Source organism: Neodiprion virginianus, chromosome 1 (assembly GCF_021901495.1).
Source record: "Neodiprion virginianus isolate iyNeoVirg1 chromosome 1, iyNeoVirg1.1, whole genome shotgun sequence".
NCBI classification, from domain to species: domain Eukaryota; kingdom Metazoa; phylum Arthropoda; class Insecta; order Hymenoptera; family Diprionidae; genus Neodiprion; species Neodiprion virginianus.
The window spans coordinates 7,520,597-7,542,998 of NC_060877.1; the positions used below are offsets into that span (position 1 = coordinate 7,520,597).

General features: G+C 36.7%; 1 protein-coding gene across 7 annotated transcripts; it reads right to left on the reverse strand.

The window, feature by feature from the left end:
* Positions 1-2,946: 2,946 nt before the first annotated feature.
* LOC124309203 (calcium-binding mitochondrial carrier protein Aralar1) lies at positions 2,947-20,161 on the reverse strand. Of its 7 annotated transcripts, none has more exons than XM_046772596.1 (19): positions 20,003-20,161; positions 19,731-19,793; positions 9,973-10,029; positions 9,020-9,162; positions 8,732-8,847; positions 8,511-8,650; positions 8,286-8,432; positions 8,048-8,189; positions 7,838-7,931; positions 7,464-7,502; positions 6,761-6,851; positions 6,583-6,658; positions 6,374-6,492; positions 6,128-6,298; positions 5,910-6,050; positions 5,633-5,827; positions 5,406-5,508; positions 4,536-4,626; positions 2,947-4,197 (listed from the first exon to the last, which is right to left on the reverse strand). In XM_046772596.1, the coding sequence occupies exons 2-19, from the start codon at positions 19,773-19,775 to the stop codon at positions 4,008-4,010; spliced, it is 2,100 nt and encodes a 699-aa protein (XP_046628552.1). In that variant the 5' UTR covers positions 19,776-19,793; positions 20,003-20,161; the 3' UTR covers positions 2,947-4,007. The 7 variants fall into 7 exon arrangements, with proteins under 7 accessions (XP_046628552.1, XP_046628559.1, XP_046628597.1 ...); XM_046772603.1 differs by having other exon boundaries at positions 19,994-20,085; XM_046772641.1 differs by having other exon boundaries at positions 19,727-19,793; positions 20,003-20,072.
* Positions 20,162-22,402: the final 2,241 nt, after the last annotated feature.

Here is a 22,402-nt window from a genome sequence, read left to right on the forward strand (position 1 = left end):
TTTGGGGTTGCGCGAAAAACGAATTGAAATAATTTATTGTAAACATGAACCACGAACCACGGAGCGCTTATCCTGGAAGTCGAGAAATTTTATTAGCGGACTGACAGCTACCGAATTTGGGGTTGCGCGAAAAACGAATTGAAATAATTTATTGTAAACATGAACCACGAACCACGGAGCGCTTATCCTGGAAGTCGAGAAATTTTATCAGTGGACTGACAGCTACTGAATATGGGCTTGCGCGAAAAACGAATTGAAATAATTTATTGTAAACGTGAACCAGGAACCACGGAGCGCTTATCGTGGAAGTCGAGAAATTTTATTAGCGGACTGACAGCTACCGAATTTGGGGTTGCGCGAAAAACGAATTGAAATAATTTATTGTAAACGTGAACCAGGAACCACGGAGCGCTTATCGTGGAAGTCGAGAAATTTTATTAGCGGACTGACAGCTACCGAATTTGGGGTTGCGCGAAAAACGAATTGAAATAATTTATTGTAAACGTGAACCAGGAACCACGGAGCGCTTATCCTGGAAGTCGAGAAATTTTATTAGCGGACTGACAGCTACCGAATTTGGGGTTGCGCGAAAAACGAATTGAAATAATTTATTGTAAACGTGAACCAGGAACCACGGAGCGCTTATCCTGGAAGTCGAGAAATTTTATTAGCGGACTGACAGCTACCGAATTTGGGGTTGCGCGAAAAACGAATTGAAATAATTTATTGTAAACATGAACCACGAACCACGGAGCGCTTATCCTGGAAGTCGAGAAATTTTATTAGCGGACTGACAGCTACCGAATTTGGGGTTGCGCGAAAAACGAATTGAAATAATTTATTGTAAACGTGAACCAGGAACCACGGAGCGCTTATCCTGGAAGTCGAGAAATTTTATTAGCGGACTGACAGCTACTGAATTTCGGCTTGCGCGAAAAACGAATTGAAATAATTTATTGTAAACGTGAACCAGGAACCACGGAGCGCTTATCATGGAAGTCGAGAAATTTTATTAGCGGACTGACAGCTACTGAATTTCGGCTTGCGCGAAAAACGAATTGAAATAATTTATTGTAAACGTGAACCAGGAACCACGGAGCGCTTGTCGTGGAAGTCGAGAAATTTTATTAGCGGACTGACAGCTACCTAATTTCGGCTTGCGCGAAAAACGAATTGAAATAATTTATTGTAAACGTGAACCAGGAACCACGGAGCGCTTATCGTGGAAGTCGAGAAATTTTATTAGCGGACTGACAGCTACTGAATTTCGGCTTGCGCGAAAAACGAATTGAAATAATTTATTGTAGATCCGGGAGGTTGAGAACCCGGTACTCGAAATACGTAGGGGACCCGAAGCGCGGGATCCGAGAGGTTGAGAACCCGGTACTCGAAATTTGCGGAGCGCGACTCTCATCCGTCCGCTCTACTGCGCGGTTGTTTCCCGACTGAGGAATTCGGCTAGCTGATTTTGAATTGGTGACGTCACTTTCTGGACATCCGACATCCGAACTCTGGTTTCGAACTTTGATACTATGTATGATGATGTATGATGTACGATGTATGATGTATGATGTATGATGTATGATGATATGATATGATGTATAATGATTTTAGCTTTCACGTTTCATACAAGAAATACACACTTTATCTCTCCTGCCGATTCCAGACTCAAGCGGCCAGGCCCTTCGATCGTCAGCCGTTGACTGAAGATGTATTCTTCAGTGAACGGGTCGGCTAATAACGCTGCCCTTCTGCGACAGTTGGATGATGAAAAATTTCGCTCGTATCTTTCAAATGTGTGTTAAAATACACTCGAAGTGTTAAGAAGCGTCGTTCTTTCTCTCCCTATCACCTTTCTAGGTCTTTAAATCACTACGCTGTTTTCGCTGCGCTTTCTGAGTTCCTGAGGGTCCAATAAATCAGGTACGGGTCATTTGAATCGAATCCGAAACAAAAAATTTTCCGCTCAAACAATGAAGAAAAAGTAAGGCTAACCCCTTTGCATTTTTGGCGGAAATTTTTGCGATTAGGAAAAGTGCTGGAATAAATTCTTTCATGCACTATTTGGACGTGATTTTGCGAGAGCAATCGATAAGGCGCAGTTCCAATACGCTCCGATCAACGCATCGAAAGTTACAGCCAAAAAACGAAAACCTGAATTTTCGACATTTTTCAGCAGGTGCTTTTTTCCTCGTATCTTCTCTCCCGTTGATCCCACGCTCCTCTTGCTGCGTTTTCTGAGTTCCTTGGGGTCCAATTGGTCGGGAAAGGGTCGTACAAATCGATTTTGAGACGAAAATTCGTTCGTCAATTCATTAGACCTCTATAATGATATTATTATGCGAAATGAATTGGTCAACACACAAGAAGAGAGTGTACGTCTCCATCGCTGATAAAATTGTTGGTTTCTAAGACTCGTTATTTCAATAATAGTATTTATTCTTATTTCAAAATATACAATAATATAACGTCAGTATTTATTCACAATGGGGTGGCAGGGGATGCAATTTAAAGTTTGACATTTTCACATGTTACTTAGTTAGACGTCAAACATCTATCGTTACCACAGACGCGTATATTCATTCTTCAATTGGATGTCCTGTTCCAGTCAAATACACCAATCACGGATGAATTCATAAGCAGACTTCCAAAATGTGCGAAAAATATTGTGAATTGCTTAATAAGTATACAGAAATCATATTTTCCGGGAAATTAAATTTTTTTTCCAACGTGTCGTTAAAATGCCATTGTGTACAATTAGAGAAGTTCGATTAATCTCACAATCAGTAGCACTCTTAGAAACATATAAAGATATCGGCACAAAATCAAAATTTTTCCAAAATCAACAAGAAATCTCGCAGTTCATCTTCCTTTCACTGATTATTCTACCGTAGTTGTCCAGAATGAGTTTAATTTTTGTGCAACTGTGTTTGCATATTTTTTTTCTCTCAATTACACTAATTTAAATTCAATTGATTGATATGATATAAATATATAAATTCAATTGATGATAATTAGCTTTTAATAGAATTCACGAAACAATAGACACATTCAATTACAGGAAGATGTGAATTAATATTACTTATATGTATATACAGAAAGTGTTCTTCCAAGTTCGACAATCAGTTGTAGTGTTGCTCATGAAGACCAACAACAAAAAAGGTATACGGTATAATGTGTGTAATATATAAACGCAACAAATAAAACGATACACTTATCAATCTTCTGAAAGTGAAATATAATATGTAACACGTCTACGTATATTTTATTATTGATGTTTGTGTAGGCTGAATAAGAATTGAATCAACGATTGCAAAACGTAATTCACACAAGAGAAGATTGCAATTTGTAGCGATACTCTGTGAATAGACGCCTTCTGTTACGAATTGTATAATCTAACGTTTGACACTTGCCAGAAGAAAAGTCATGCCAGCTCGACGAGTGTTTGAAAACAAAGAGAGTGCCCAGCAAGCACAGGAATTCATTTTTTTTTCATATAATTCTATCAATATATTCCTGAGCTTTCTTATGATAACAGGTACAATCATTGCAATGTGTAACAAAGTTTAGGAGTAGATAGATATCTTATAATTTTTTCGGTTTGAAAACGAATGTCCCAGCAGTCTGCTAGACTTGTAGTGAGATTGATATTTATGCCAGTCGAATAACAATTTATAAAATATTATGCAGTGCAACATGTATCAGAAATATTTATTTGCAAGGCCTTGAAAGATCAAGTAGATGTTTGATTTTCTCTAATATGCAAGTAGCTTGATATTATGAAAACCGAACACTCGGTGCTTTAGTTTTCTTTCGTTTTAAAATTACGTTAAATTAAAATATTCAATTCAATATTACTATGATTTATCTATATCTGCGATTGACATTTTTACATATGCACACATATGTATAAATATCTGCATAGATTCGTATATATACATGAATAGAAACGTATCAACAATCTTTTGTATAACTACCTAGCTTCTATAAGCCTTCGAGCACTAGTATTACTGTGAAAGACTCGGCGTTTTCGCTGCAACCGCTTGATACCTGGGTAAGCAAAGGCCAAATTTCGTTTCAATACCAGTAAAGATGGGTAGGGCGACTTGGTACCCTCCAATATGGTCGGGGTTAGTTGATCGTATTTCATTCGCGACACCTGTCGTAGGAACCTTCTGCTCCGAACCAGTCGGCCGTCTGTGAAAAACACTTCTTGTTAGATAACCGAATGAACCATGTACGCTAATGATTTATTAGCGTGAAAATAAAGCGTGAAATACTATATTAATGTCTAGGCTCAATGTTTTGGCAAACGTTTTTTGCATTGCTGTATATTCATTTGATGAATTATTGTACCTCAGGAATAGTCAGCACTATTTGCAAAAAAGAAAAGGCATGTCGAGAAAAGAAAACCGTGTAGAAATTTCTTTTACTAATAGACAATATGTAAAACCTTCAGCAATTTTCTATGCCTCATCAAAATAAAAAGACCGATATATTATTACAAGTCACTATTACTGTAGTGTTTCACTTACGATCCTCCAAAGTCAACGACGAACAGCCTCTGCAGTAACTCATAAGTGAAGAGAGTGACACCGAATTGTGGTGATGACCTTAGTACTCGAGCTACAAATAAAAACATCAAGTAAGTAAAACACAAAAACGATATGCTGACAAACTTTTATATTCCTAAATTCGCTATAAGATGCGAATAAAAGAGTTCATGTGGCATCGATGAAGTGCATTCGTGAATATGTGAAATAACTGGATGATGCATTAACACTCAGTAGCGCATGAATTTTAATTTTCAATTATTCATCACGTTAGTTGAATAAATGAAAGTACATACATAGTATACACTATGTCCCATGTATGCAGGTACCAGTGATACAGAAATTGACAATGTGTATAAATCGAGCATATGACTCAACAGTGTTGTTCATTCTGCACACGGACATCAAAGTGAATAGGAAACTTGTTAGGGCACAATTTTTAGGGCAGTCTCGAAAGAGAAGGGGGTATACTCACTGACAAGTAAGTTTCCGGGTCATATTGTGAAGAATAAGGGCCGAAGATGCAGCGGGTCCAGCCCGATGCATTCAATCGACCACGACAAAAAATATTACTAACAAGAATTTATAATCTTTTGCAGCCACACGTGGCTTTAAAAGCCGACATGTAACTAATGTAGACTCTATTATGGGACGCGCCATTAAAGCTATTGTACTTTCATTATGCAAAATATAATTCAGATTGTATTTTATACAACCCGATATCCATGCGCATTATAAGCGGCAGCTAGTGCAATTTCTACTACAAAACAATCATCCCTATTATACAGGGTTAGCTGGCAAGTTGAGAAGTAGTTCAATATCATTGAAGAAATATAAAATCATGAGACATACCTGTGGCACCTTTCCATAAAGCTCTTGCACCTTCTTCTCGGTATATTTTACGAGCACAATCCATTACACCAGTGTAAGTTGTTTGGCCTTGCCTTGCTACGACCTGTAGTATTTAAAAAATCGAAATTGTATTTGGACTGACTTTTTTTTCACTAGCAACATGAGTAACAACAGCGCATGTCGCTGCACACTTGGCTCGATAATACAAAACAAAAATAGAAAATCACCTGTAATCTTGTCTTGATCACATCCGCTGGTGTGACTAATGCAGCGGCTGGGATACCAGCGATAGCTCCTGAGACTAGAAGAGATACCGGTGTGTTGTATCCGCCTTCATCGGCCATTTTCGCTTTGAGATGAGCGTAAGTGGGAAAGTAAATGGCACTGAATGGCACATCACGCAAGAGACAAGCCCGAGCACCCTGAAAAGTGACATCAGATGCTCAGACGAATTGTTAATACCTCAAGGTATGGTGAACACTGTTATCAAATTACATGTCTTACCTTGTACAGACCAAACAGTCCTAATTCCTTTACGACCGAAAGCGCACGTACTTTCGATCCTCCCGCTATTTCACCGGCAACTTGAAGTCGGATCTTAACGATCTCCAAAGGATTTGTAAATATAACTTGAGATCCTCCAGCCTGTATAAGAGAGATAATGATACATGCTATTACTGATGGACAAGTTTTTCAGAATACTTTGAATAATAAATGCGTACACATGCTCCGGACAAGATTTCTCCCAACAGCGGAATGTTTCCATTCTTGTCCATGCACTTGTCCCTTACAAAGTCGTTCACCGTCAGTTTTATAGCTTTTTCTGGGGCTACTCCCATTAGTTGCGGAGCCAAGCCACGATACAGTCCAAAAACACCTTCGTGACGAATCACCTGTCAGACAAATGGCACCGGCTTTATTATTAACAATGCAGGAGGAGTTATGTCTTCAGACTTTCTGATTCCAACCTTTTTAAAACAATCAATGCTGTTCCGATACATTAATTCACCGATGAACGAGCCTGTTCTTTGATTCTGCATACGTGTTTTTACCAAGTCAACTGGATAAACTGCTGTCGCACCAACGGCTGTAAAGTGAGTACGAAAATAAATTGATATTGGTATCTAAAATGCTTGTAATTTGCCGTAATTTAAATATACGGTGAATTTATTATTACCTCCACCAATGGAACCGAGTATAAATCTATATCCACTCTCTAGAATTTGGGTAACTACACCTCGCTCATCAGGGCTCTGAAAAGTGATAGATGTTTTTGGTCAACACGAGGTGTAAATATTTTACCACTTCATCACAAATAATAAAATTTTAAAAAGAAGAAACAATGTCCAACTAACCGAAACTGCTTTGACTTCCGCAAGACGTTTTGAAATATGCTTGAAATACTGTTCCGGCGTGATATCAATAAGATCGTTGTAGACTATCCTCCTGAAAATATGACAAGAAAATAATTAAATGTAACATGTTCTTCAATGATGAATTAATCAGACTTGAAAATTGTTCTTATGAAATTGAACTTTTTGTTTATAACTCTCGTAGATGAGAAAATTATGATTAATCCGCAATAGATTTCTTCTCATCTAGATTCATATGTTCCATAGAAATTCGTACCGCATTTTCAATATTGAAAGTTAAAGTAACGAGATAAAAACAACTTTTGTTTCTTCAATTCAACATCCTGATAAATGTTGACGAATGTCTGTGGATTGCGTGTTACGATATTTACTTGTGCAAGGTAGTGGAAATAATATGTATACATAACAAACTGAGAAGAGGCAATAAGTACTGCTAGAAAAGAAATATCAATTTAATATTGTGTATATACATATATATATATGTATATATACATATGTATGTATCTGTAAAGCATTCATTATTTTGGCTGCGCGACGTTTTGGCCTCAGCTGCTAAGGACGGATGAAATGATTCCTAAAATAGGACCTGAGATAGGAAGAAATAACTAAATTATAACGATGCAGGTTGTAGCGATCATTCGAGATAACGTACTAGAACAAGATATTCGGAAATACAAAGACGCACCCAAACCACGGCCTTGCCTCTGAATCTTCAGTTGCAGAACTGATCCAAGCAGCGTAAACATACAAATATTCTGAGTCCACTGTCCTGTTTTTGTTTTCAACACTTATCAGAAGTTATATGGTTTTCGACCGTTAATTTGTTTGTTTTTTTTTTTTTTGACTATATTAGAACCATCAACGGCAATGGAACAGCGATCCTCGTCCGACTAACCTCCACTCCATGCTATACTAGTAAATATCGTCAATCCTTGCCCGGGAGAGTAAAATACCATTGCACATTTATGTACATAGCTGGATAAAGATGTCCTGACAAGCTTGAAAATCTAAAAAATCGAACTTCCATCTCAGTGAAATAAAAGATTTTTATAAGCTCACCCAGTTTGATGAAGAAGATCGCACAGTTGGAAGAGAATGTCTACTTCGAGGGGTGTGATTTGTGACATCATTTGAGCAGAGTGAAGGAACTCCTCTGTGAAAAAAAAAGGAAGGCCTGGTTTTAAGATGGTCAAAAAGTTGGCAAGAATTGGGGATCCTTAGTAAACGTAGAGCTTAAACTAAAAACGTTAAATGGCGAGGTTTTTGTACCTTTAGTCACTTCCTGGTTTCTGTGACCGTTCGTGGCGTTCAAATATATACGTTTTATGAGCTCCATGTTATTCAGCAACGAATTAAACGCCATGAAGTAGGGAAAACTGACTTTTCTGCCCCCCTGTCCAGCCCCAGCAGCCTGCAAGTCAATTAATAATTAATTCTGTTTGCACAGCGCTTGATCATCAAGTTTGCAACCTTCATATCGGAACTTTAATTATCTCATGAAACTTACCGCAACAAGATTATCTTTGATTTTGTTAGTCAGTAAGTGACTTTTTATGCTAATCATAATGTCTTGAAAGTCTAAGGCAGTGATAAATCCGGCACCTCCGGTGTCAAACTTTCTGAAAGCTTCCATCGCATATTCCTCGTGAAAATCCTGAAATACGAACTCTCGTAGTTAATTCAAAACGATTTTATCGGACGTGACATTTCTAACGTTGGTTTTGCAACTCACGTGAAGAAATTGGCTGAATTCGACATAATTGATTAATCGTTTTTTATCATTGCCAAAATAGAGCTTTATGAATCCACTGTCCATGTTAAACGGCATCTTCTGATGAAGAACCGTTTTTTTCATCACCTCAGCGAACTCGTCTGAAATTTTTTTCACGACAATGTCAACGCGATTCTTTCACAACGGATTAGTTTAAACTAAATATTTCGATAAAATCTTACCAAACGCAACCATTCCGTTTCCATTAGTATCAAACAATTGAAAAGCTGTTCTGTAGAGAGCATCGGGGACGCAAAGTAGCCCCTCAAATGCCTGGAATTCGGCGAATGAGATGAGCCTATTACGAGGAAAATAAACTTTATCAGTTTAAATGAGTACATATAAAAATAGACTCATCGTCAGTACGTATCAATGAATTGTAGTTAGAGAGCAACAATTTTTTCGTTTCTATTCAGTTGATTTATTTATTTATCTATATACGTATTATTCTATTTTTTTGAACAACTTACCCATCTTTGCTGGTATCGACGATGCCGGCAAGCAGCTTAACAGACTCAGGATTAAACTCTGCATCTGTATAAAAGCCAAGATAACTCCGTACGAAATCTGTTGGGGTCATAAATCTCTCTCCATTTTTTTCCTGCGTCGCATACTGCAAATAAAATTTTGAATATGGTCAAATATCGCCATATTTATAATCTCCTACGTTATCATCCTCTTTTGGTTTTATTCTTTTTGCAATATTCTAATTCCTAGCGTCTTGTACACCGTTCGATTACATGCAACCCTTTCACCAGCAATGATTTTCAATCATCTACTGACCGGCTTGCGAAAAATTTTTACTGTCTACAGTTTCGGGGTGACAAAAATTGTTGCAATTTGTCGGAAAATTATGAAAATCAGATTTAGTTGTGAATTCAACCGACCAATGGGCTCTCTTATTGTTGAACTACACTTGTACCAGAAATCAATGATAACTCAAGAATTGTAACGATTACTGAAACTTTTAAATATGTCACCCTTATCTATGCGGGGAATTATGTCACACAGCGATATGAAACCCGCTTCAATATCAGTTGAAATTAATTCTATATATACTCAATATCACGAATGTGATGTAATATTTCGGTATTCATTTCCAATTTTATCTGCAGCCTATCCCATAAATGCTACACGCAATATAATAACCATCATCTACACAATTATATCATTACATATACCCCAGCAATAGACAATCGTTATTTATTTCGTTTTTCTTTTTTTCACAACACGTTACTATCTTTTTTTATGATTTTAGTTTAATTCTTCACTCCTACAATAACCGCAGAAAACAATCAACCAATTATTTATTTATGTACATGGCATCGCATGACAATGTTGTGTATTCTACGTGGATAGTAGAAATATAAAGAATCAATTATCATCAATTTAAAGTTCATTACAATTCATATATACAGCTTACCTGATCGAAAATTTCATGTAGCCTCTCAGTGTTAGCCCGTTTCAGATACCCGGCACCCTGAAACACCGTAATAAAATTTCTATATAAAAAAAAAAATAAATAAAAATCACAATTGCAATAGAATAAATGGAAACGATGCTTCTATTACATAATTAATAATTAATAATTTTACCACGTACACCTAAGTAATCATTAATTTATTATCTAACCGCGAAAATGAATGTTTATCTTATCATTTGACAATGTATGTACATTTCCGCGGTGACCTTGATGCATAAATATTTCAATGATCACATTTTTATCGAACAAGGAGAACTGCTAGAAAAAAAAACATTTGAAAAAGACTTTTTCCAAATCTTTCAGACACAGGGAAAACAGATTGACCAAAACGATTCTCACGCGGCACCGCGATGCAATGCGAAACAAGTGTCACAAGTAGCGAGAGAAAGTAAGTAGTCAGACGGATCGTGACCAAACGCCGTGGTAACCACTGACACACAATTGTACGATTTCAAGCCTCGTTACGACGTCGAGGAGCTGTTACGTAATACTGTCAAGGTCATTGCGTACCTCAGGCACGGCCTATATTAAAATACGACACGTTGCGGCTTATCAGACATCAACGCAATGTCAATGAACAGTTCGTATCAGAAAAAGAAGAAGTAGAATCTAAGTACATTATACAATAAACCGATTCGTTTAACCCTTCGAGATTCTTTTCGTATACACTTTAATTGATTCAATATTCCTCTCAACGTTAAAAATAATAAACGATGACATGTGAGTGTAATAGAAGTCAGGCCGATAGGTCAGTTCATTGATCTTCGCACACGACATGTGGCAGCGATCCACTCACTCGGCCTTTCACCATTCCTTCATTAATCTCGTTTGTCCGTTCATTTGAAGGTTCAAAAATTATTTTATAATATTAGAAACGTACTCTCTTAGTCAGCGGCATTCTGCTGATGATTGTTGGAAAATCTTTTAAAACGTATATCGAAAGTTAAACCGAAGCCTGCGAGACGTTGCGGAGAGACGTACGTGACACGACCGGTTAATCAAACTGATACCGATTTTCGATTTTTATTAAGGAAAATATACCGACGTCGAAACAACCGAGATGTAACGGCGAGGTGATAAGTACTTAACACCGTTCGCGATATCAACCGACGTCGGTTGAAGACTGAAATCAAGCGTTGAACGAACGCACGAAACCGACAATGATGGCGTCTCTCGAAAAGCTTGCAGCAATGACTCGCGAGCTGTTTACAACTGATTAGCGATATCGTTACGAAAATATCACAGAACCCGAGCGCATGTAACGTGAATATGACGTTGTAAACTATATCACCCATGCATCGCGAATATTGATTTTACATGAGGATGGATTCAGTAAAGTTTCTGTAACGATGCATGTTGAGGAAAAAACGTTAATTAATTCGCATCATTAGGATGTCTAAAATTTAGTAAATCACGATAAATAAAATGCAAACATATTTTGAAAACGCCAACCACTTCAAAGTCATACTAAAATTGTGCAATTGTAATTTTTTTCACTGTTGTTTCCTTGCGTTAACGTTACTAACTTCAGCCTCGTGATTTGATTGATTCTGCAGCTGGTTCCGCAATAATTATTATAATACTTGCAGTGATTGCTTGTATTGTGATAGCCATGCACGCATGTTGGTGTCGTATCGTTGTTATTGTTGTTACTTGAAAGTTTATTTACTGTCATTGGATGATGTCCGGATGTTTGATTAATGAAGCTGCGGGTGTAATTTAGATCCTCCTAATCTATATCTTCATATTTATATTCCGGATATCTGTGACGGAAATATTTCCGGAAATGGTTCGGTTTGGATTTTCTTTCGACTTCACTGTACGGTGAATTCTAAAATAAATAATCTTACCTCTTTTTTCACTATATTAAAAAATGTTTTGCAATTCGAGACTGATAAATTATTGATAATTGACTGTAACTTTGAACGAAAATCGAATAAATTTCTTGGAATATTATCATCGGTCAGACATTTACAGACGCATTCTTAAATCCATTGACGATTTATGTAAACTAAAATGGGTTTCACGAATCTTGAAGCTTCGTTTATGTCCTTCTCGTGAATTTATAAAAACTTATAATTATTAGACAAACATATACGGTAGTATAGTACATTTTTACAATTTATCAAATTTTACGTCATGAAATTTTGTATATAGTCTCATAATTGTGTGGAAATAATAATCGAGCAGTTAATTACTTATATAGAATGCAGTGTAGCAAATAATTGCTATCAATATCTTCTACTGATACACATGAATATATACATATATAATATTGGTAAATTATATACATAAATCTGTGTCGTCTATACGTAATCAGTGTGAACGGCAGTGGAGATGTCGGACTTTTAATTCCGACGTTGTATACATATGGAGGAAGAAAGATGCGCGCGGATAGGTGTAATGAAGCAGTAAGAATTGAAATTAAAGGGAAGGAAGAGACAAGAAATAAAATTAGAGCCTTCAATTACAACGTACGCCTTCGTATCACGTGGTCGCGACGTAATGCAGATATGTACTCGTACACCTACATATAATACCTTTCCACTCTCTTGAGTTACCTCGATATCTTGACGAATCAGCTGATCAAACAGCCGATATAATACACGATATTGAAGAAAAAAGAATTCTACGAATCATACTTTTAAGAGAATTTCATACACGGAATTAAGTTTCGTCGTTACATTCATCTATGACAGAGGCAACGAACAAGATTGTTATACTAGTTTTGTTATAAATTTGTGATAGGAAACGTGGCGATCAATCTTGCTGCTTTTTTTCCCCCATATTTATGAAAGAAAACGAGTTTTGATATTATAAAATCGTTCGAAAAATTATTGTGCGCAAAGTGTCGTGTTAATTTTTCCAGGGCTTGTTTGACAGGTGAATTATTATTTAATGACACGTTACTGTAGATGCGAAGAGTGTTTAAAAAAATATTTTTTAGTAGAACTTGATAGTAAGAAGAAAACGTAAAAATATTGCGCGATCATCGCCCGCAAGACTCGAGTTATAAATTTTAATCCTATCTGCTTGGAACGTAAGAAAGGTGATTATCATCTAGCGATTGCGGGTTTACGTATCTTCGTCACGTGTCGACGATCATACGCGAACTTTAACTGCTTTTAACTGGAATCTAGATTGCAAAAAAGCGGGCCTAGGAACCTTGGATGAAAACAGATAAAAGATATGCACGAGGAAATCCGGGGTTATTACGTAATTGAAATTACTATACGATATAACAAAAGCTAATCATTCGTATAAAGAAATCTGTTATTCAAGTAACTCGAATGATGGAAACGCGGTTATAACAATGCAGGCCATTTGCTTCTGAACCACAATACATATTGTTCCTCTTCATTTAAACTAACTCGTGAACAATTTTCGTTATTCATTGCAGTTTACGTAACATTCCATAAGTGTATAAAAAAGTATTTCTTCCTTTTTGCATACCGCGCGAATGTACAGAAGTTTTATGTTGTAGATTATACTCCTGAATGGAGGAAAGATTGAAAAAAAACAATCGATCCCAGAGAAATGAATAAGAATTTGCAAATACGGGTGTACGTTGGAAAAAACAAAAAAAAAAAGAAATGAGCTGTTAAAAAAAAGAATGGTATATGTGTCACGTAACAATACCCTCTCAGTCACCTTGTCACGAGAGTTGCGTGGGCGAAATTTTATTTCAAGTGTTGAGCCGCGCTACATTATCGGCTCCAAAGGAATTCATCGTTTCACGATTACAAGCCGCGAATTAGCGGGATATAAGCAATCTTTAGTCTTTGTTAGACACACAACGAGTCGATTACTATGATTACAACACATGTATAGATACAGGGAAATTTGTAATTGATAGAAAACAAGGGACTAACCTCTGTGCCGGAAGTCTCATCATTCTTCCGCGGCATCCTGATTGCGTAACAAAGTATCGAATTTTCTATGACGTTTTTTTTTGTTTATCACTATATTTATGCCTTCACGTCGATATGTGTTTTTAGAGATAAACACCGATCAAAGCACCGAAATACCCCGCACCTTACTTACAGCAGGCAAATATCCTTTTTGCACTTTTATTATACTATTATATTATTATACAGCTGCTCGAATACACTTATACTTTATACAGTGAACTGCAGGTATAATAATAATTACATACGATTATCACTTCAACGTTAAATATCGTCGTCGATGTGTATAACAAATATATTACGCAACGGAGTAAACGGTTTTTTCTATATTTAAACGAGACAAGGTTGATGGAAAAATTTTCAACAAAAAGAAAAAAAAAACTATCAAAAATGGTTACAGCTTCTTCGATTTTCGATTGATTTGCTTTAGATTTTTTTTTTTTTTTGTGTGTTTCTAGAACCGCAGTCAGTGAGAGGGCCGCCGCGAATTGGCCTCCTCCGTCATTGAGGGCTGCCCTGCTGCCGGTGGCCGTCGTTTTTTTTTCGTACAACGTCGAGGTCGTTACGTTACGTCGGGAGTTACGTCGCAACTGGATGAAACACTGATATATAATTGCCGAGCGAAGGAAAGCCGCGAAATAATTCTAGGTGGCGGTGAAAAATTTAATAATACAACATTGCTTGTCTGGTGACGATTTTCGACGGACTCCGTTTCACCGCAGCTCTAAACTCTCAGAGTACGAATAACCCACGACGGCAATTCAACTACGGCCAAACTCGACCCTGCTGCCGTCATCCCGGCTATAATATCCCCTCTACGGCCACGTGTTCTCATCGACGTTCGAGCAATCGCGAATCGGCGATTAAATTGATAAGGATGATTATGCAATTTGATAATGTTACCGTGCATGGGATTTTTTTTGTACAGACAGATGATTACGTTGGGAAATTCTATCGGCAATTCGACACCGAGGGAAATTTTCGTTGTCATTCAGGACGAGCCTTCATTCCATATTCTACGTACATGGGGAATTCCACGCAAATCCGACCAACGTTTGACCCTAACCATTTCTGATTTTGTTTAGAAAATTTCTGCAGTTGTTCCAACTCTGAAACAGTACCCCGAAAATTTTAAAGATTTTTATTCAACTTATTAAGAATTTTTAAAAAAGATCCTTTTCAAAATCACTTTAAATATTTATAAATAATCAAGCGGTTGAAAAAAAAAAATCTTAAACGATTCAGGGTACTATTTCAAAGTTGGGAAAATTGCAAAAACACAAGTTGAACAAAATCAAAACTAGTGAGGGTCAGACGTTGGTTGGGTTCGCGTGGAAATCCCCATATCTTCAGCTCATAGAAATTCAAAGTTAAGCTGTAAAGTTTCTGAATCTTCTGTAACGCGGTTATTACCAAGTAGATGCTCGTTAAACAATGAAGACCACTTGTTGCTTTGCAATGCCCAACGCTCCATAAGCGGAACGGTTATCAAGAGTTGTCGGCATGTATGCAATGGTATTGAGTAATTAGTGTGTAGTTTTAAATCGGAGAAAAACAACGAAAATACCCCCCCCTAGATAGGAAAACAATATTTAAAATAAGTAATGTTTAACCAAGTAAATGACAACTGCGATTAACGATTGCAGTTATTTGTTCGATTAACCAATTTCTCAATATTATTCGTCCAGATTTAACTGTGGCGTTGCGAAAACGTTGCGATCACACATCTTACAGGCTGGTCAAAAATTCTGTATCGCGATGCAAAAGATAAAAAGGCATGTGTATCCACTCGGGAAGAACCAATCACTCAAACCGCTGATATACCTCATTATTATTATAAATCGACTAACACGTCCTATCGCCGTGTTAATGAAACGTGCTGTTACACTCTCGAAAGAGAGAGAACACAATTATATAGCGTGAATATTATAAACATGATCGCGGAAATAATACCGTGCTGCGTGTTTGACACACTTGCAAAGCCTAATATTACATAGTTACACAGATTATTATTGATACATTTATAATATGGTAAAAATATATAATATGGTAAAGTATATATAATATATATAAAATTAGTGAACATCATCGTGAACGTTAGATTAAGTTTTTACCGCACTGACCATAGACTAAATTGACTAACCCTTGCATAAGACTGGTGCAATCATGAATAAATTAATAACGAAGATCCAGAACACCGTACGATAAAATAATTGAATAATTTATTGAAAACTTTTCCCTGACCATCCTGGCATTTTTCCGGTTTTTCCTGTGAGCAATGTATAATTGCATGGGTTGTACGTAACGTTTTAAATAACGATATTGAAGATCGTTGCGTTAACGCGGCGATTCACTTTTAGAAAAAAAAAAAAGTTATATCGCAACTATAGGATAATTGTCTAAAATTGAGTAATGTACATTTTTGGGAAGTAGATTAAGCGTATATTGAAATTTATTCAGACCCTGAACTCCTTCAAAGTCGTTTTAAATTTTCAAAACAGCGATCTTCTTTTCAATATATCGTTACGTTAACCTTACTAACTCCAATCTGGTTTTAAATACCCCGTGACTGAAACGTGCCGTTGATTTGTTATATTTAGAGTTTGAGACTACGCGGTAGTTGTAGAGCGCTCCTCTTACAATCAAAGTACCAACCGGACGTAACAAGATTAGCGCCGTTCTGCAACGCGGAGCGGGATACGAAATCGAAAAGAATTGTTCTGTCACTGCCTGTCCGCAATTAAATCAGCGTTCCACATGTGTATACACGTGTATATAAAGCGATTTCGACAGTAACGCGAGATTATAACCTCGGTACGCTAATTGTACGCTATTCCATAGGCGAGTTAAAAACGACGAAATGTTCGCAATCGGCAATACGTACGAATTCGTTGAATTGAATGTTGATCTTGATAGAATGATATCGGAAATTTATATCAGGGATTAATTGGTCTGAAACAATTAACACGTCATATGTTTTTCACTTGCTTAACCGCTGTTAATCAGTACCGTAAAAATATTCTGTAAAAAAAAAAAGAATATCTTTACAGTAATGAAATCGATGGAGATAAATGTTGTTCCATTGCGGCAACAATTGCGGCAGTTGATAAATAAGAACTCGACACTATGTAGGCGATTAATTTGGCAGAGATTCACGCGCGGTACGTGCGGGATGCCATGTGCAGCGGATGTATCACGTCAAGGAGAAATTACGAGGGCTGTAGATTCGGTGTCGCATTAGATTATTTAAAGAATGTTTTTACAATGATCATCCCTGACGTCGGAAGGCAAAAAAATTTTTGTGCAACTGTTGCGTTGCTCCGTTAGGTCGCGTTTAAAAAAAATATCGTTTCTTACGTTCTTTAAAAGTTACTTACAGTACGTATACGTATGCATATGTGTTATTAACTGGATCGGAAAGTTATTGCCTCTTCTTCCCGGAGTAAATATATTGTGATTGTTATGTACTATAACGATAACATGCTTGCGTGATAGAAGCAAGTATGACGTTAGAAAGATATCATCTCTCAGCGGAAGAATTTTACCAACATAATATCACTTATAAATTATATGACATTATGCAATGTGAGGAAACTCGATCTTACACACACACATACATATATATATATATATATATACATGTTTACGTATTTCGATATCAGACAATAAACAAACCGGATCTGTATAGGTTGCGAATAAATTACGTACGGTTATGCCTATATCACATATCGGTACGCATATTATTTAAGTAGGTATACGTAAAATCAACGTGACGATAAAGCCTTAACTACGCGACGACTGTATCGTAGCCACGTGGTCAGGTATCGTCTTCTAAAATCTAATACTGACGTATAATTTGTGAGCCGAAATGCCGATACTGCCTAAGGCTTTTTCCAAACATAAAAAAAAAAAAAAAATCAATGTCTGACAAAAGTGGGTAGAAAAAAAACATATTGCGAGGTGTGATCAGAATTCGATTTCTATTAAATTTGACGGAATAATAAGCAGGCAATAATAAGGAAAAATACATCGAGAATTCGCGTTACTGATCGTATGGCGTATACTGAAAAACTGACGTCCGCACTGGAAATATATATCGGGTCTAACACCTTCGCCTATACATCTAATGTACACTACACGTATATAGATTTACATAATACAATCATATCACTCAACACACTTGCGATATCCAGGCATGTGTGTGTGTGTGTATGCCATAGACGCACACGCAGCTATAGAGAGATCAGGCGACGAATGCGTGCTGCCTGACCTTGGCTAGCTAACGTATCTGCAGAAGACGAGCGCCTCGCTTCTTCGTCGTCGTCGTCGTCGTCGTCAGGGTCGCTAAACCGAAAATGCCAATGTGGTTGATGTACATATGTAAGTCGGATTTTTACGCGAGCGCGAAACCGAAAGGCTACAGATGAAGAGACGCGGGGCAAGACGTAACCCAGAATTCGTTTCTTCTAATCTCACTTCTCGCCCTCGCACTCGGACACCCGGACCAGGTTTATCCTTAGCTCGAGTATATATATACCCGTTCGCGCTGTACAACGCGTTATATCCCGAGCTATGCGCGGAATACCTGATACGAAAGTCGGAGCTGAGAGGCGAGGCCATAAACCGTATTTGTTCGTTATTAATTATTCCCCGAGAGGAGCGTTGGATTAATCTTGCGTACACGCAGATATGTAACATGTTCGATATCTTGAACGAAATATTCATGTATACTGCAAAGCTGAATATGTATTACAAGGAAGCAGAATTACAAATACCGACATCATGATTCTCGCACGAATTCAATGGCAAAGATGAATGAAAATTGAGAAAATTTATTCGCATCAATAATGCGTTTAGTTTTTTCATATTCATTTGATTTATTCTCGGTGCGGGGCATTTGGTGAGTATAGTGCTTCTACCTTTAACCGACACCAAGTTCAATGCCGTGAGGCTTGAAGTCGCGACGAAGGTCAATGATAAAAGCAGCTGCGTTTCGCACGTGCTTATTATTTCGCCACATTTTGACAGGTACGTGAGTTTTGTTTCGAATTATATTACATAAGAGTCCGCTATCAGCAGCTGGCATACATTTGCCGTGTATCACACGAGTTCGGAAAATTCGGAATGCGAAAAAACAAAAGAACATCAGTTTCAGTTTACGATAATAAGACACGCGCTGTACCTGTTACAAACGTATCGTTGATATGCCTGAGAGGCACTGATCTCTGTACCAACTGAGACATCTTCCAACAGAATTACGTTATTCGAGCTTTTGAAGCGTGTCGAACGCCGCGGGCTGAGACGGGACCCGGTGACCTCGAAATTCTGGTGAATTGGTCGGAGAGTAGGCATAGAAACACTCGGCTAGATCGATATTCGTTAGCCACACCGTCGAGCTCAGCACGGAAGCTCGAGTCACGGTTTCGTGCCAGTCAGTCGAAGACGTCCAAGTGTGGAAGCCTCGACGACTACGCACTGGATCATGGAACGATACGTGACGTTACGTTACGTTGCGTCATGTTACGTCACGTTACGTTACGCCTAATGTAAATGTTGATAATCGAGCGCGCCGATTTGACAGGTGTCAGGGAGGCCGTCGACGTTTAGTTTTGCCTAATCCAGAAAATTGACGGCGAGTTAGTTGTATTCCATGCATACGTGATCCAACGCATCCTCGTCACGCTCGTTGCTTATAAATAAGGAATTTCTCAAATTTACTGTACGTAGAGCGATAGATAAGATGAATTAAAAAATTAGAACCGAACATGTATAGAAAAAAAACTTACCCACCTCTTGACTACTCGATGCAATAACCGTGAACCAGTCCTTCAACATTCCCGGTAGGAAATTCACCTGATTTTTATCACGTAATGTGTTGATTATTTTTATTTATTGGTAACAATATGATTAGTTTATTATTTTTATTTTTTTCCTTCAAAAATCAAGATACATGTGATTACGGGGATTTTCACGTAATTATCACGGAACGAATGAGGGTGGAAAGCTATTTCACATATAAATGGTTTATGGAACTGACTTACGATTAGACTAACATTTATTACCTGCTCTCGTGAAACACTGTCCGTCAAAATCGAGAGCTGCTACCCCAGGCACTGTGCACCGTGCTCCTCTTTCTAACGTAATGTGCGGTGATGTGCGGCTTGTAGACCGACGGAGTGTTTCGCCGCAGCCGACATCTCGTGGCATTTTTGCAAAGTCAAAGTATGCCAGGATCGCACGAGGTAGCGAAACAAGTGAACGACTAGTAATAACCGCGCGAAAATACTAGGCTACTTGAACCTGAATTACCGTTTATATGTATAATACTTTTTGTTCTAAATCACTTGTTTTCAATATCGGCCACGGATTAAATTATTGAAGAATGTGTAAAAGATTTATTTATGAATTTAATCGAAATATTGTTCAACGGGGTGTGCTTCAGATTATTTGCTTGATTTATTATGATTGTTCATTTCTTGTTATAACTTCAATATGCAAATGATTACATTACGCTGAGTATACAATTGATTTTTTTCTGCACTGTTTACGACAGATTGTTTTCCTTACAGTAGTCTTTATATACAAATTAATATATTAAAATAATAATAATAATAACAACAACAACAATAATAATAGTAATAATGATTGATAATGAACAGACAGTTATCAATGACATTCACAATATGTCCGAAATCAAACTCTATTCATTATGGTAAATCATAATTGGGAAAGAGAAATAATTGGGAAAAGGATAGAAAAAACTTAACGAGGATAGAAATAATGTAAGGTATATGTATATTGTGACTAGAAATCATGATTGCGCCTTAAAATTAATAATTTACCAATCGTAGCAAGATCGAAAAAAAATTCCAATGTACAATTAGATAATCCCATTTTTTTGAAAATTTTTCAACCATTCATTGTCGGGATGGGGCAGTGTTAAAGAGGAAGAATAAAAAGGTATGAAAATTGAAAATTAAATTAGAATACCACCCTATAACAATGTTTCATCTTAAATCTGATTTTCATAAGTTGAATATATAGAATAACAAATAACTCGATATAAGTCATTGAAAGACTTGGGAAAAAGTAACATATTTATGCAGATCGTAATATGTTGATGTTTGCGCGGTTGGCGATTAGTTATTAGCACATTAGTCATTATTATATTTTGTATTGCCAATATTCAATCGTTTTCTTCAACTACTTATCTTCGTTTCTAGCAGTAATAATAGACAATATTGATCTGACTATAATTTTTTTTACAATATTAATCCCACGTTGGGTCAAACCATTCAATAAGATGTCTATACATAAACACGTTCACCATATATTTAGCTATTAATAAGGTTTGTTTGCTTTTTTCAAATAATACACTCTATTCATCAAACAAGTTCAACCTGATGGTTTCTTCCATATCAATACTCTTATCCAGACCATTAATTCTATACAAACATACAATACTGGAACCGAGCTATGGTTTAAAATGATTTTTACCAATAACTACTTCTCAAAAATAATTAAATAACCTTGCTCGAATGAAAACGTTTATACATTATGTCAATAGAAACGGAAAATAATTTGGGTCTTAGTGATACATGATTAAAATTCCTCATCAGAATTCAGAACAGAACTTCGACTTGACTTCCAACGGGTGAAATAAAGTTGAATAAAAAATTAATTAGTCTGAAATGGTAAAACGTAAAATTCATCCTAATAAATTGATGGTAGGTATAACGTGAATGAAATGAAATATGCTCTTCATGAATCACTGATTTAACCGAGGGATGTACGTGATTACGATTTTAGTGTTCATCTGGAAACAGACAAAGCCAAATCGTAGAGCTGCTTTAATTATCAGCTGTCATGATTCTATCAAGGTAGATATAGTTCAAGCAGTATTGTGTTTTTCGTTAAAACACCGTTATCGCAAGAGTAGGTATATTTTTCATATCCCTCGGTATTGAACATAGTTGTGCACTGAATGTCAGGGTTTATGTGTTTTGTATAATGCATTAATTAAAGCTTATTTTTAGAAACCATTCTATATCTACAGAAGATTCACAGATTGTGCAAATATCAATTTGGTTTGAAATTTGCGAGCGCAAAATGCCCAATAATCTGAAAACAAGAAAACCTTCTTTCGGTCATGTCTTATTTTTCAGTTTTTCACTTGTGTTTAAATTTAATTCAACTAACTAAAATTTCTTGTTTTTGTAGTCACCAAAGATATCATGTGAACCACCTTATGTCTATCTAATAATGACCAATAACTTCACTTTTTAAAATTGTCAAATTGTAGTCTTATTCTCCACCGAGATCAGAAAAATTATTGGCCGTATGTGACTAATGCATTAGATCTATATTTCTGCACTAGTAATAGTATTCTTTTTTCTCAAATATACGATAAAGTATAGAATTTATATAATCTATTGATTCACCGAATACATGCATTTGTTTCA